The sequence below is a fragment of the Meleagris gallopavo genome, chromosome 20, assembly GCF_905368555.1.
Source record: "Meleagris gallopavo chromosome 20, MGAL_WU_HG_1.1, whole genome shotgun sequence".
NCBI lineage: Eukaryota > Metazoa > Chordata > Aves > Galliformes > Phasianidae > Meleagris > Meleagris gallopavo.
Genome location: NC_139423.1, coordinates 1,621,957 through 1,635,566, shown reverse-complemented (window position 1 = coordinate 1,635,566; position 13,610 = coordinate 1,621,957). Strand labels below are relative to the sequence as shown.

General features: G+C 53.8%; 1 protein-coding gene and 1 long non-coding RNA gene across 2 annotated transcripts; one reads left to right on the top strand and one right to left on the bottom strand.

The window, feature by feature from the left end:
* The first annotated feature begins 349 nt into the window (after nt 1–349).
* Nucleotides 350–4,186, top strand: RNF222 (ring finger protein 222). The gene is made up of 2 exons (XM_085240014.1): nt 350–1,861; nt 2,638–4,186. Exon 2 carries the CDS (start codon nt 2,669–2,671, stop codon nt 3,299–3,301), a length of 633 nt encoding a protein of 210 aa, XP_085096140.1. The 5' UTR covers nt 350–1,861; nt 2,638–2,668; the 3' UTR covers nt 3,302–4,186.
* Nucleotides 4,187–9,614: 5,428 nt separating this feature from the next.
* On the bottom strand, nt 9,615–13,537 carry LOC116217311 (uncharacterized). Its single transcript, XR_004161700.2, has 2 exons — nt 13,393–13,537; nt 9,615–11,166 (listed from the first exon to the last, which is right to left on the bottom strand). It is a non-coding gene; the product is annotated as an uncharacterized LOC116217311 (long non-coding RNA).
* Nucleotides 13,538–13,610: the final 73 nt, after the last annotated feature.

Here is a 13,610-nt window from a genome sequence, read left to right as displayed (position 1 = left end):
TCCCATTTCCACCTCCTCACTTGGAAAAGGACTTGGCTCTGCCCCTGAACCTGGTCTCACCTTTCAGGCACTGCCAGGCTCCACTTTGCCACCTGGGAGAGATGCAGCCACATGTGGAACTGGGGCAAAGGCACCAGGAAAAGCCATGCATGGGAAAGGGCGAAACTGATGACACCAGAATCCCTTTGATTTTAGCATGGGCAGAGCTGCAGAGGGAGGCAGACTTGTTTTCTCAGTGCCTATGTATAGAACAGTGAGCTCATAGTTTCCAACAATGGAGAGCATCCAAACTATGGGAAACAGGAATTTCCACCCCGCCCGGTGCCAGCTGAGAGCTGAAGGTGGGGAGATGCTCAGTGCCCCAGACCTGCCCGTGCTGGCCCAGGTCAATTCTCCAGCACTCAGGACCTGGGGAAGTGATCAGCCCTGGCAGCTTCAAGGAGAGGTCACAAATGGGAATGTGCACCCAAAGGTGATGGTGGGACCTCAGCCCTGGGTCAGTCCAGAGAGTTCTCAACTTCAATTTATGCTTGCACCATAAAAAACAGGATAGCGAGAGGAGTGGATGTGGAGCAGAGGAGCAGCTCTGGATCTCCTTACGGTGGGATTTCATGGCATAAGAGGTATGAAGGGTACCAACCCCACATGAGGTGCTCTCTGCATTTTGGCAGCTGCCCCACAGCATGGGAATGGCCTGGTAAGTTTGCACCCACCCCTTTTCATCCAGAAACCAACCCTGTGATGTAACTGCTGCACCCACGGGTGGTGATACCACTGCCCACGCCTGCCAGGGCTCGAAACCACCACTGCTGCCTGTGCAGTGACTGTGGGGACCCATCTGTTGAATGTTGTTGGGTGCCAGAGGTGCCTTAACACTCTTGCCGTCTCTTCTTACCCCATCGATCCTGGAGATCCCCGGGCATCTTCTTGAGGCTGGAGGAGCACAGAACCAGGAGTGGTTCTACAGAGCATCTCTGCACCCATGTGAGATCCCCACTTAATTCCAAGTTTCTCCTAAACTATGATGGAGACTGCAGGCCTCCCAGGGTACAGGAGTTCCTTGGAGCCCTTTTGATCACCCTGAGGAAACCGGCTGGGCTGAGGATGCTGAAAGGATCCAAGGTGGTGACAGGAACCATCCACTTGCAAACAGCTTTTGAAAGGCTCTGGAAGTCAAGGGAAGAATGGCAGCACCCTGAGACAAGGGGTAATGCCACAGAGAGCCTCCTCTGTGCAGGATTCCAACCCACAAATGGCCAAATGGAGGGGTTCCATCTGCCCACAAGATGCAGCAGATGGTGCTGGAAGCCTGCAGGCAGGCAGGAGATGAAAGCGACCAGAGCTGTGCTCTGCTGTGAACTGTCTGGGTTGCCCACAGCCACGCTGCTCTTTGGAGTGACCATCCAGCAGTGTGGGGCTGGGTGACATAGAGGGGAGACCAGATCACAGAGATGAGACCAGTGTGGGGATGGGGAGCAGAGACGTGTGGTTGTGTCCTGTCCCTGGCAGGGGCCCTGCTGTGTTTGGGGACCAGCAGCCTGCGGTTTGACCCTGGGAACCCATTACAGGGAGGCCAGCAGGCAGCACTGTGCCACCTCTCCCTGCCCTCTGACGCCTTACGCCGGCTCCACACCCACTCCCTGGCAGGGTTCAGGATTTAAAACTTGAACGGGTTCCTCCGCATTCACAGCCCGGGTGCTGCCCTGTCCCCGCTCCTGCCTTTACGCAACGCGCTCGCATGAAACGCGCAGCCACCACCTTGCTGTTATATAGGCACCCCGGTCCCGGCCCAGACGGTGCTCAGCGCTGGGGACAGCAGTGGATCGGATGGAGAGGACCCTGCCCTGGGGCCCTGCAGAAGGTAGGGGTCTCTGGGGTGTGGAGTGAGGGGCTCCTGTGGCTCTGTAGGAAGCAGCAGGTCACTAAACCAGAGCAGGAGTTGGGTCCCTCTTCTTCTAAGGGATGGCTCCTCGTGTTGGTGTGGCCATCCCAACACAGGGGATGGCTCCTGGGCTGCCATGCCCATGTGTCCAGCAGCAAAACCTCTAGAAACAGCTGTGAGGACATCTGGGGTGCACTGATGGCATGCAAAAAGGGGTGCAGATTGGATCTGAAAACACAGCATGGTCTGGAGAAACTGCCCTCTTCATAGAACTCCAGCTGCTGATCCACTCTTGGAACTGAGCGTCCCTCCTTCCTTCTCCTTCTTCTCCTTCTCCTTCTCCTTCTCCTTCTCCTTCTCCTTCTCCTTCTCCTTCTCCTTCTCCTTCTCCTTCTCCTTCTCCTTCTCCTTCTTTCTCCTTCTTCTTCTTCTCCTTCTGCTCCTCCTCCTCCTCCTCCTCCTCCTCTTCCACTTCCCTCTCCTTCTCTTTCTCCCTTCTCCCTTCCCTGAATGTTCCCTACCCTGAGAAGTGCTTCAGACCAAGCCCATTCAAGGCTCTGTGTCCGTGGTGTCCCCACTGTCCCTGCACCCCACTGTGCCCCAGGGCAGCACAGGGGACACTCCAGGCAGCGGGGCAGTGCTGTGACTAACAGGCACGCACTGCACTCCAGCAGTGACCCGGCCATTGGGCTGGGACATCCCACACTAACCATTGCAACTGGGACCCCTATAACACCCAGTATCCCTGCTCACAGCTGGGAAGCACCCGTGGTCTGCAGAGCAGGGATGGCTGAGACCTCACCCAGCAAGGAAGGGGCCCCAGCCGAATGCCCTGTCTGCTACGAGAAGTTCCACCCCCTGGAGCACACACATCGCCAGCTCAGCTGCGGGCACGCCTTCTGCCACGACTGCCTGGTGAAGTGCCTGCTTTCCTCCAAGCTGGACGGCCACATCCAGAGCACCATCATCTGCCCCGTCTGTCGCTACGTCACCTTCCTCAGCAAGAAGAAGGCTCTGTGGCCATCCAGCCCGCGGATGCTGGAAGTGCCCCTGTCACCATCCTCCTTATCCCAGCTGACCAAACTGGAGAGCAGCAACGCCCTCGTGGTGCCCAGCCACTTTGTGATGCCGGTGCAGAGCTTGGAGCGGTGCAGCCCTACGGGCACACAGGGAGAGCTGGCACGTGGAGCCCACATCTTCATCATCAGCAGGCATGGGATGCCGCTGGTGGACACGGACTGCTCCTCCCTGCGGAGAGAAAGCCAGGCGGAGACACGGAGCACCATGTCCTCCAGCTCGGCCCTGGGGCTGCAGTGCTGCCAGTCGCCCATCGCTCTGGCCGTGCTGCTCATCCTCACTGTGGCCCTGCTGGCGGCCGTGCTCCCTTGGCTGCTGCTGGTCAAGAGGGACTCACAGTGAGGAAGGCAGCGACTGTGATGATGGAGGATTGGCACTGATGCTGGGGCTGGCACCTTCCTGGAGAAAGCCCAGATGCAGCTCCAGGGGAAGTTTTCCCATCTGACCAGGAATTTGGGATGTTCCTGAAGATCTCTGGGTGCTCCCATGCTAGAGGTGTTGCCTCATTTGTTTGAAATGTGGCTGTTTGAGTCCTGTTAGAGGGTTCCTTCTGTGTTTTAGTGGTGTGGTGGGGCTGGAAGGACCCAACTCACAGCACTGCCCTCCCTCGGCCCTGCTCTCAGGTCCCCCAGAGATGTCCATGCTCCTGCTGTCACCGTGTCTCTCCTGCCCTGAGCACCCAGGGACAGGCAGCAGGCGGGGAGTGAAGGCATCGGGGCTGCATAGGGGTAGCTCTGAGAATTCCATCCTGTCCCCACACCAGGGGGAGGTGTGGGCATCTGAGGGGTGTACATGAGATTTGGGTCCCCCCCGTGCCCATTCCAAAAGAGGTCAGAGTCACAGTGACTGCGGTGCTCAGGAATGCAGCTTGAGGACCTTGGTGCTTTCACAGATCCCTGACACATGGAGCGGGAGCAGGATGTCCCTTGCTGTCACTGGCAGGAGGGTGGCACATAGCTCCTAAAGTGAGAATCCCACTTGCTGAGCATCAGGGGGCTGCAGTGCTTTGGGATCACCCAGAACATTTCAAGAAGACAAATAAAAGCTGCCCAGTGTTAGAAATGCTGCTCAGCAGGAAGATCCCATATCAGCCCTATGGCCCATCTGTGAGGAAATGCAGGGCATCACTCATCCACCCCTGGGCCTGTTTCCATACCTGTGTACCAGGTGTGATGACACTGACCCCTGCACTGGGAAACTGCTGGGGAAAAGTGCCTGAGACACTGCACTGGCATGGAAATCCTATTTCATAAGAAATAATTACCTGACAATAATGAGTCCCTGCCTCCTCATTTAATAATTGCCCTTGTCATTACTCTGGATATTGGGGAGGTACTGGAGGGTGCCAGGGAGCCAACTCCTGGCATATAGGGCTGCTGAGGAGCAGGCAGGGCTGGCGGAGCCCACTTTTGGCTGCTGCTGCTGGAGGCCAGGATCCACTTGGCAAAGGACTTCAGCAGCAGCTCCATGTTGAGAGGGACATCTTGGGGGGTGGCAGCAGGGAAGACGAGACCAAGTCTGGGGGTGCCATCAGCAGGGAGAGGCAATGCCACGGACATGGGGTGGGGCCTGGGGGCATCACTGTGGGTTTGCCACAGGGTGGCACTGCTTGGCCGGAGCTGGGTGCCAGGGCTGGCACGGGGACAAAACCAGGCTTGGGGGTGGCACCCTGGGTCCCCAAGAGGGAGAGTTACAGATTTCCCCCCCGGAAATCTGGCTGTAAGCAGCTGCCAACAAGGCAGGGTCTGCACCCCCTGCTGCACCCATGCTCTCCTGCTGCTCGGGGCCAGCTGATGTCCCTGTCCCCACATCCTCACCAGAGCCACCCACCTCCGCTGGGGTCTGTGTGCATCTGGGATAGATATTTCCAGTCCTTCCTGTGCTGATGGAGAAGCTGCCAGCATCTTATTTTCTTGCTGTTAATGTCATTAAGAAGCCAGTCCTTCCTGTGCCTTCCCCTGCTGCTGATCCCTACGGAGGAGGTTTGCAGCTCCAGGAAAGCCAAGCCCCCAGGTGCTGTGCAGCTTCCCCCAGCAGGAACAGGACCAGGAGCATTGCAGGGTGCTGAGGCCACTTGCAGCTCAGTGCTGAGTACTTCAGTGCTTTGGTTCATTGTGGTGACCAAAACACCGAGCCTGCAGCTCACAGACGTGCATTGGATGGTTGCATTCTCTGCTGATATCCCACATCACCTGTGTGGGGACACACACGCAGCCCTGTTTAGTCCTTCTGATGTCACCATCTGTCTGTGGACACAGTCGGTCACTCATGACCACAATCTCTGGACAACATCTTACAGAGTTGCTGTCAGCTGCAGGCTCCTGCTTGCAATCCATGCTGGAAGCTGCTGGGACTCCTGGAGATGCCCTGGGTGCCCTTGCTCCATCCCAAACACTTCTCCTTTTCTTTTTCTATTGCATGGGAAGGTCAAGATGTCCCATCCCTTATCCCCTGGTGACATTGGAGATCCGTTCCCCTGCCACAGGGATGACCCCAGAGCATGGGCTTTTTTTCACAAGCAACCATAGCAACCACAAGCTGCCCAAGGCAGGAGCCCACTAGGGCAATTACTTTCTGAGTGTGTTGAGGATGAGGCTAATGACTTTCCTGCAGGTAAGGATGGCCAGCCTGCATGCACACAAAATTAAAGGTCAGCTAATGGCTTTGGGGTAGCAAAAAGGTCAGAGACATCTTCCAGGCAACCCTGGAGGTGGAGACACACCCCTGGTGGGCAGGGACTCTGAAGAACTGTGAGAGGAGAATGAAGAACTTAAACAATAGGGCAAGATGCTGGGAGCAGTGATGCTGGGCTGGGAATGCTCTGCAAACATATGGCAAGAAAAAAAGTCCCATTTGGGCTGGGAGAGGATAAAGAGTGGCCCTGACAGTGTGTTTTCCTTTGCAAGTATGTTCTTGTGCTCTGAAGTCCAGCAGGCAGCTGCCTGGGTGCAAGGTGAACCTGGCTGTGTTTGACTATTGACGAGTGGCTTTCCATACATGCTTTCATGCCCATGTGTTTTATTTCCAGCCAGTACATGTGTGTGTCTGAGCTAGAAGCTTCCAAAGAAATGTTTGAACTAAATCAAGTGACTCACCAGACTTGGGGCTGGGGCATCAGTCATTCCCAGTGAGCGAGCTGGAGTACTGTGCACAAGGAGACTGCCCGTGGAATGCTTCTAAAGCAAATGAAAGACCCCAGAGCAGTTGGGTCCAGCAGGCTGCATGACCCTGATGCAGCACCGAGCCCTCGTGCTGCAGGCACTTTCAGGCATTGGCACTGACCAGGCAGGCAGCTCAGGGGCCTGTGCTAAGTGCCAGCTGCTGAGATGAGAGCAGGGATGTCTCTGCCAGCTCAGTGATTTTATAAAGGCCTGGAGAAAGCTCAACCACCTGCTCTGGGGAGCCTGCTGAGGGAGGACTCAGGTACAGTGGCCATCTGCCCATGCAGGTGCTTCTAAAGATGCTTCTAAGGGTGCTCCTTCTCTCTGAAGAAAGTGGGGGTATAGATCCTATCCAACACTGTGCCCTCTGCCTTCCTGCAAGAAAACCTTTCTGCACTTCTCTAACCGCTATAGGACCACCAGCACAGGCACTACGAGGTTTAGTATTGTCATTGTAGGAGGAGCCAAAACCACCCCAAGTAGGTATGAGTATTCAACGGGCAGAGCATAGTGAGTGGTGATGCATGGGGATGGATGGGCACTAAATGGATGGATGGAGCTTTAGGATGAGAACAGGGCACTTAGATGGAGGTGTGAGGATAAAAGGCTGTGGAGGATGAATGAGCATGTGGACAGGTGTTTGCATTTCTCCCTGTTGGATGGACAATAGAGAAGCTGGGCATGGGAATGATACACAGGACCCTGTAAGATCACCTAAGCCTTGCCATGACTCTGTGGTCCTCATGAACCCCCTCTGCAGTTAGATGGCACCTTGAGCTGCGCACACATCAGGGCTGTGTTTCCTGTCCTATTCAGCTGTGTGGGATGTCCACGTGGAAAAGAGTGGCTGAAAATCCCAGGAGGTCCTGTCCAGAGCTGTAAAGGGACAACCAGAATAGCCAGCAGGCTGGCAGGCACTCCTGATGCATTTAAGATGTTCTCCTTCACAGTGTCCAACCACTGATTTTGTCACTCCTGACTCATCTGCCACTGATGACTCCATCCATCACCCATGGCACAATGACTTTGCAGGTGGAGATGTTGTGCAGGCAATCAGCACAGCACGATGCTGGCTGGTCTACAGGGGTGCTGTTGGTCCCAGTGTCCCTCCATGTCAAATTCTTCCCTTTCTCTGTTTAGAATTGCTGGCTTAGTAACCCCCCATCAGTGTGTGATGGAGAACACAGCTGCCCTTCCTACATTAGCATTACCTTTGCCTGGTGGCAGCAGGTCTATGAACTCTGGGTAATGGCTGCATAATGCATCATTAGCAGGAGAAGGTGGCACTTTTATGGCTCGGAGATGGGAGAGGTGGGAATTGTGCAGGGCCCAGGAGTGCTTACTGGCCAGACAAGCCAGCAGGCTCCATTAGGATTCAGCCTCTGAGAGCCCCAGCTCCATCAGCTGAAATCTCAGCATGAATAATTAAGAAGAAGGCTCCTCTGAGCTTCCTCCCCTCCCTGCACCCAATCCACAAAGGATGGGGTGGAACTGGCCTGGGCTGTCCAATTGGTGTGGGATGTAGGCATGGTGACAGTGACCCAGCTGGATGCCTCCATGCCTGGGTCTCTTCAGATAAGATCTTTCTGCCTCCATCTCATGGCAGCCGCTTTTTCACACGCCCATATGGTGGCACATGGGGCACAGCCCTAGGCAGAACTCCCCTTCTGGAGCCTTGCATAAGGAGTGGGGTTTTCCAGAGCTGGAATGGGTCTGGGGGTTGGCAGTGCACGAAGGACTCAGCTGCTGTCCCACTGACACCTGAATGCCCATGGTGGGACCAAATGCTCCTTCCCTGGTCCGGTTACTTCTCCCATGAAGGTCACACACAACTATTTTTTCATCAAAAAACTTAACAACCTGCTACAAAAAGAACCAAAAACCTTAGGCAGCTTCAGAAACTCCGTACTGCTTCTTTCCAGCAATTGCTGATGGACACCTGCATGAGAATTTTCTAGGAAGACCTTTCCAGTAGGCTTTGTGTTAAATGCATTCTGCAACAGTATATAGAGCTTGGAAAGACACTTTCTTTGTCCTGGGAGTGACTTCTCTGCTGCTTTGTGCTGTCCATGCTCACTGTGCACGGGCAGATCTTGGCACATGTGTGCAGGAGCCCTTTCAGGTCCTTTGGGCAGCTGGGCTGATACCCACCCAGGGGTGTCTGAGAGTATGCATGAGGGTTTGTTCAGAAAGCCACCAGCCCCAGGGATCACAGGGATGTCAGCATCACACAAGGGCTGCTGTCACCTGGAGATGCTCTTTATCTTCTTGTCCAACCCCTGATTGCTGGTCACAGCCACTTCTCACCCCTACTGCTAATGATTGCAAGGCTTTCCAGTGAGCACAATTAGCTTCTGGCTAGCATTCCTGGATCCATTTGAAACCCAGCCAGGGCTCAGGCAGGCATTAATGGAGCTCTGGTTATTAGTGGAGGCTGGGAAGTGAAGTGGGGCTGGAGGGGTAGCAAGAGGATGATGTCTTCCACCAACAGAACATTGCAAAAGCACTGGAGTGAGGCTGCCATAAGGGCACTGCTGGAGTCTTAGGATCTGGGGAAGTGCTTTCATAGCCATGGATGGTGTGGTGCAGAAGCCTGTATTTCTGAGGTTTTCAAAAGTGCTAAACTTCAGTCCTCTTGACATACGGTGATTGGAGGTGCTTCCTGGGATCCCTGCGGACACTGCATGTCAGAGGAAGGCTCAAGATCAGAGCCTAACCCTAACCTTAACATGGGTCAGAAATGTCAGCCCCATAGTTAGGTGAGGTTGGTGAGGATCATTTCCAGTCAAGTCTTTTTTTCTTGCACACCTCCAGAAAGAGCTGGTCTCCATCTTCTCTCAATTAGCAAGTCCTGTTGCATCCCCAAAACTAGGTTATTTCTGGCTGCCCTCTGCTTCCCAGAGAAAGCCAGGTCAGACACTAAAGACCTGAGCTGCCCCAGTGGCTCTGCAGCTCAGCCTCCCCATGTCAGCCCAACCACAGCAGTGGTGTCCCCATGGCCAAGCTCCACAGCAAAGCCTTGATTCATCTCAGCACAGCAGAATACCAGCAGATACCAGCAACCCAAGGCAGCAGCGCTGAGTGAAGACAGCAAAACAAGTCTGCAAGTGGCAGTGCAGTGAGTGTGCAATGGGACGGTGTGAGGGTGGTGTCAGTGCTGCTAGGTGTGCAGAGCTGCTGCTTCCCACCCCATTCACCCACCCTGCCCATCCACTGCAGGGCAGCTTTAGCAGTGAGAGTTGATGAGGCTCAAATTCCAATTGAAGCCCTGCTCAGAGTGATGCCAGTGCAAAGGAGGAGGTCCCCCATGTTTCAGAGAAGGATTAATACTACTGCTGTTTGCCATTGGTGCCCTGCCCCTATGAATTATCCTAGATGTTCTACCATGTTGTCCATCTGCCATTCTCCCATATGTAATAGCCACATGTGGACAGAATTACCACAGCCATAAATCCCCTTCATCCCCCACCATCAACAGTCAGTAAACAAATGACTTTGAAAGGGAGAGCAGCAACTTTAACAAAGGAAAAAGAACCAACGCAATGAAATAAAACCAGAAGGGTGACACTGAAACAGTTCCTCCAGAACAGAGCAATGCACAACAGCCTTGCATGGACCCTGCTGCATTTTGTAGCCCCAGGGCACAGCTTGATGGGTCTGATGCCATCCCTTGGTACAAGGATTCCTTGTTCCATGTTCTGGGACACTGGGAGGTAGTTCCAGCTACGTATGAAATGTGAGTTATCTTGATGCTTTGAGGCTGTGGCGGTCAGGTGCATGCAGGGCCACCAATCTCCATGTTGCTTCCCAGGCAGTGCTGAAGGTGGCATCCCTATCTCTACCCTCCTTCTGCAGGTCTTGTTCTCTGCATGCTGCCCTTGGACCTGTTAACTTGGCATGAAACGGCTGATGGAGGTGGACAGGGTGCATGCTGTGCCCAAAAGACATCTCCATTGCAAGATAGGGAGGTCTTTTTGTAATGGTGAGGAATCCATCCTGCTCTGGGTCAGTACAGTTGCACGCAGCCTGTGTGGCAGGTCACAGCTCAGCCAACAGCCAAGTCCTGATGCCAGTGTCATCCTGTCCACCAGCATCCAGAGAGAAGGAGCAATGGCAGCACCCACCTTCATCTCTGAGACAGGAGCTCTGGGATGGGAAACCAAATGGAGTGAAGCTGGATGAAGTTTTAAATGACTGGAAACTGATGCCTGCAATGGAAAGTGTGGACAGCCTATCTGGTAGGTGTTAGATGTGGTTCCACACCACAAATGTCTTTACGGTAAGCTGAACACTGTGTTGGGAATGCGGGAGGAGGAAGGCATGGATCTCTTCATCCCCTCTCACCTGAGATTTGTACTTGGAGTTAGCAGGGAGGCTTGTTTCTGCACTGAGCCTCCTGTTTGACAGCTGAAACACTGCATCTTTGCCTATCTGTCCTCAGCTTCAGTAGTTCTTTGAACTTAAACCTTCTGAGTCCATCAGTAAGTGCCATTAGAAAATGCTTGAGATCAGGTAAAATGTACCTAAGACCTCTACCCAGCCACCTTTTGTTAGGAAATCCCCTGTCCTGCCCTGTTTTGTTGTCTCCCTCCCTCACTGAGTGCATTAAAGTACACGTGAGGTCCCAGGCTGCATGCCCTGCTGATGCCACACGCTGTAAGCCCTGCTCAGCCTATTCACACCCTCAGTGGGGCTGGGAGAATTGGTCCTTGCTGCTGCCTGGATCCTGCAAGTACTCACCAAGACACTTTGCAGTGGTTCTGCTGCTGCCAGGCAGCTCCTGCTGGGCTCTCTGAGATCATGGCAGTGGTAGGAGGGTGCTCAGAGGGGACATGAAGGCTGTTCAAAGGGTGTCTGCAGTACTTGTGCCCAGGGCGGCAGTGATGCGCTCAGCAGGTCAATACAGGGCATCTTGCTCTGTGTGCTTGGTGGCAGGTTTGCAGTGGAAGACCTTTTGTCAAAGGGTGGCATGATGGAGTTCTTGTTTGGTGCTGTTCCTCTCCATCTGTTTGCTCCCTACATTCGCAGTCTGATCCTCTTCAGTCCCTTATAAACAGACAATGGAAAGAGATGTGAATACCTTAACAAATCCTGCTGATGTCTAAGAGACTCCAGATCTCCTCAATAAGGACATATAAAATCAAAACTCTGGGATGCAAGGGACCATTGATTCCCAGATGAGACACAGAAGCTCCAGCAGAGGTGACAAAGAGGATGTGCCCAGGCTCCCAAGCACAGCCACTCCACCTTAAGCTGGGCACTGTGAGGCTCAGGATCAGCCCGGGCAGAGGAACAAGTAGAGCTGCTAATATTTGGTCACAGGAGGACTTCTTGAAGATCTAGCCACACCACCAAAACTGGGGGCTGATGTATCCCCCTGATGTCAGCAAGGTGCAGAGAAGGGAATTGAAGGCTATTATAAGAGGAGCCAAGGCTACTGGGAGCGTGTACGAGCTGTGGAGGATGACACCTGGGATGCACTTCTGCAGCATTCTAGAGTTAAAGCATCAGGCAAAGAGAGCTCCAGTGAATCCTTTGCGGCAAGGAGCAGCCCACATCAGGAGAAGGGACAGGAGGTGACAGGGACCTTGCACCCATTCCCTCTGGGTGTTGTCCTCAAGACGTGCCCAGGCAAGGGACAGACACTGAGTGGTGACAAAGCCTTCGGCCGGGCTTTGTGAGCTGGATTGAACAGGCTGAGCACTGGCAATTAAAAATCCCAGAGCAAATAAAGGAGGGTGTTGTTAGCTGTTGCCCTTCCTTGTGTATTGCTGCAGTATCCAGCTAGTGCTTTTTACAGGCTCTTATCTGGAGGCGCATCAAGGAAATTCTTGAAGGAGGTAGTCTGAAGGGCAGAGGGGTGGAAAAGCACCCAGAAACCTGATGGTTTGGGGAAAGCTGATGGGCCGAAAGCGAGGCACCCCATCAGGTGCACTGTGACACAGGCTGTGTTTTGGCTGTCACCATCCTCAGGATGAGAAATGCAAAAAAGTTAGTAAATAAAGGGAATATTTTCCTTGCTAATTGTGAAAGGCTTTATCAAAAAGTCACACAAGGAAGTATGTCCCGAATGGCTGATGGCCGGAGATCCCATCACTGGCAAACCTCCTCCTGTGCTACATGCCTAGGGCTGGTGAGGTGGCTGAGCTGAGGAGAGGTGAGCCCAGTCCCAGCCCCGGCACTCTGGCACATGCCCATAGGGACATCACTCTCATCTCTGCCTCTCCTTATCTCCTGTGATGTTATTAAACCATTAGGTCCTTGGGGCAAGGGTTGTCTCTGGGGCATCCTGTTGTCATCATCACTCTTTGGTTGCATGGCACACAGCTCTGAGCTGCCACTAATTAACTGAAGCAAATGGGCTCCAGCTGCCACGCCAGCAAGCTGATGGGGAGGAACACCCCCTTGGGACACAGAAAATCCCAGAACCACAGCATGGTTTAGTTGGAAGGGACCTTACAGCCCCATCCTCTGCCGTGGGCTGGTTGCCCCTCACCAGATCAGGTGGCCCAGGGCTCACCCATGGCCTTGGGCACCTCCAAGGCACCACCCAATCTCTGTGCCTGCTGGGCTGTGCCAAGCCACCAGGCACAGCCTGGACCAGTCTGAGATTAAGGGAACGTAATCTCAAAGTTGGTGTTCCAACGTGGCACTTTGGACCCAGTTTTTGTGTGCTCAGCGTTTGTCACTGGGCTGTGCGTTGTTCCTCGTGACTCAGCCTTTATTTGGCTTTTTGCAGTTCCCTGTTAATTTGCTGGAAATATGCCCCTCCACTGGAAAAGCCTTCCCAGCCTGGGCAGCCCTGGAACTGTGACACATGCAAAGAGCGGAGCTCAGCTTGAAGGACATCAGGTTTTGCTCCTCGCATCCCTGTTTGCTGCAGCCACACTGTTCACACCAGAAGTCTTGGTGCTAAGCGACAGCCCAGCTCTGAGCTGTTCCTACTGGCACTCTGTTTACCCAGGCTGCAGTTATCATTACCTGACTCTCTACCACCAGGAGCTGTTGCATGGCAGCAGGGGCTGTCCCCAGTTCTCAGCATTGTCTGATGGGAAAACCAGAGTAAATGCAAACCCCACTTCCAATTTCCATCTAAACCCGCTCTCTGGCCTCACTCTCCCAGGCTCATATCATCCAATCCACATCCTTGTCCATCATTAATCTACCCCACAGCATTTGTAAATCTGGTGTTCCTCCTGCAGCACAGCTACCTCTAGCAGGTCCAATTCCCCCAAACCACCAAAGCATCCCTACGTGTGACACCCGTGGTACCTTTCCCTGGTGTCCATGTGGGCAGGCGATGCTTGGGGAACCTCACTCTCTGTGGATGCTCTTCACCAATGGAACGATGCTCTGCAGCTTCCCAGCCGGCGAGATAGCTCCTCCAAATGTAAGTTCCCATTTCAGCGCTGAGGGTCAATTAAAACCCAGCTCCCTGTAGGGGATCTCGATGTTGAACGTGTACCAGAAGATCCAGAAGAGAAGACTAA

Bases quoted from the DNA above. Each gene is read 5' to 3' on its own strand.
- RNF222 (XM_085240014.1), top strand. From the start codon at position 2,669: ATGGCTGAGACCTCACCCAGCAAGGAAGGGGCCCCAGCCGAATGCCCT.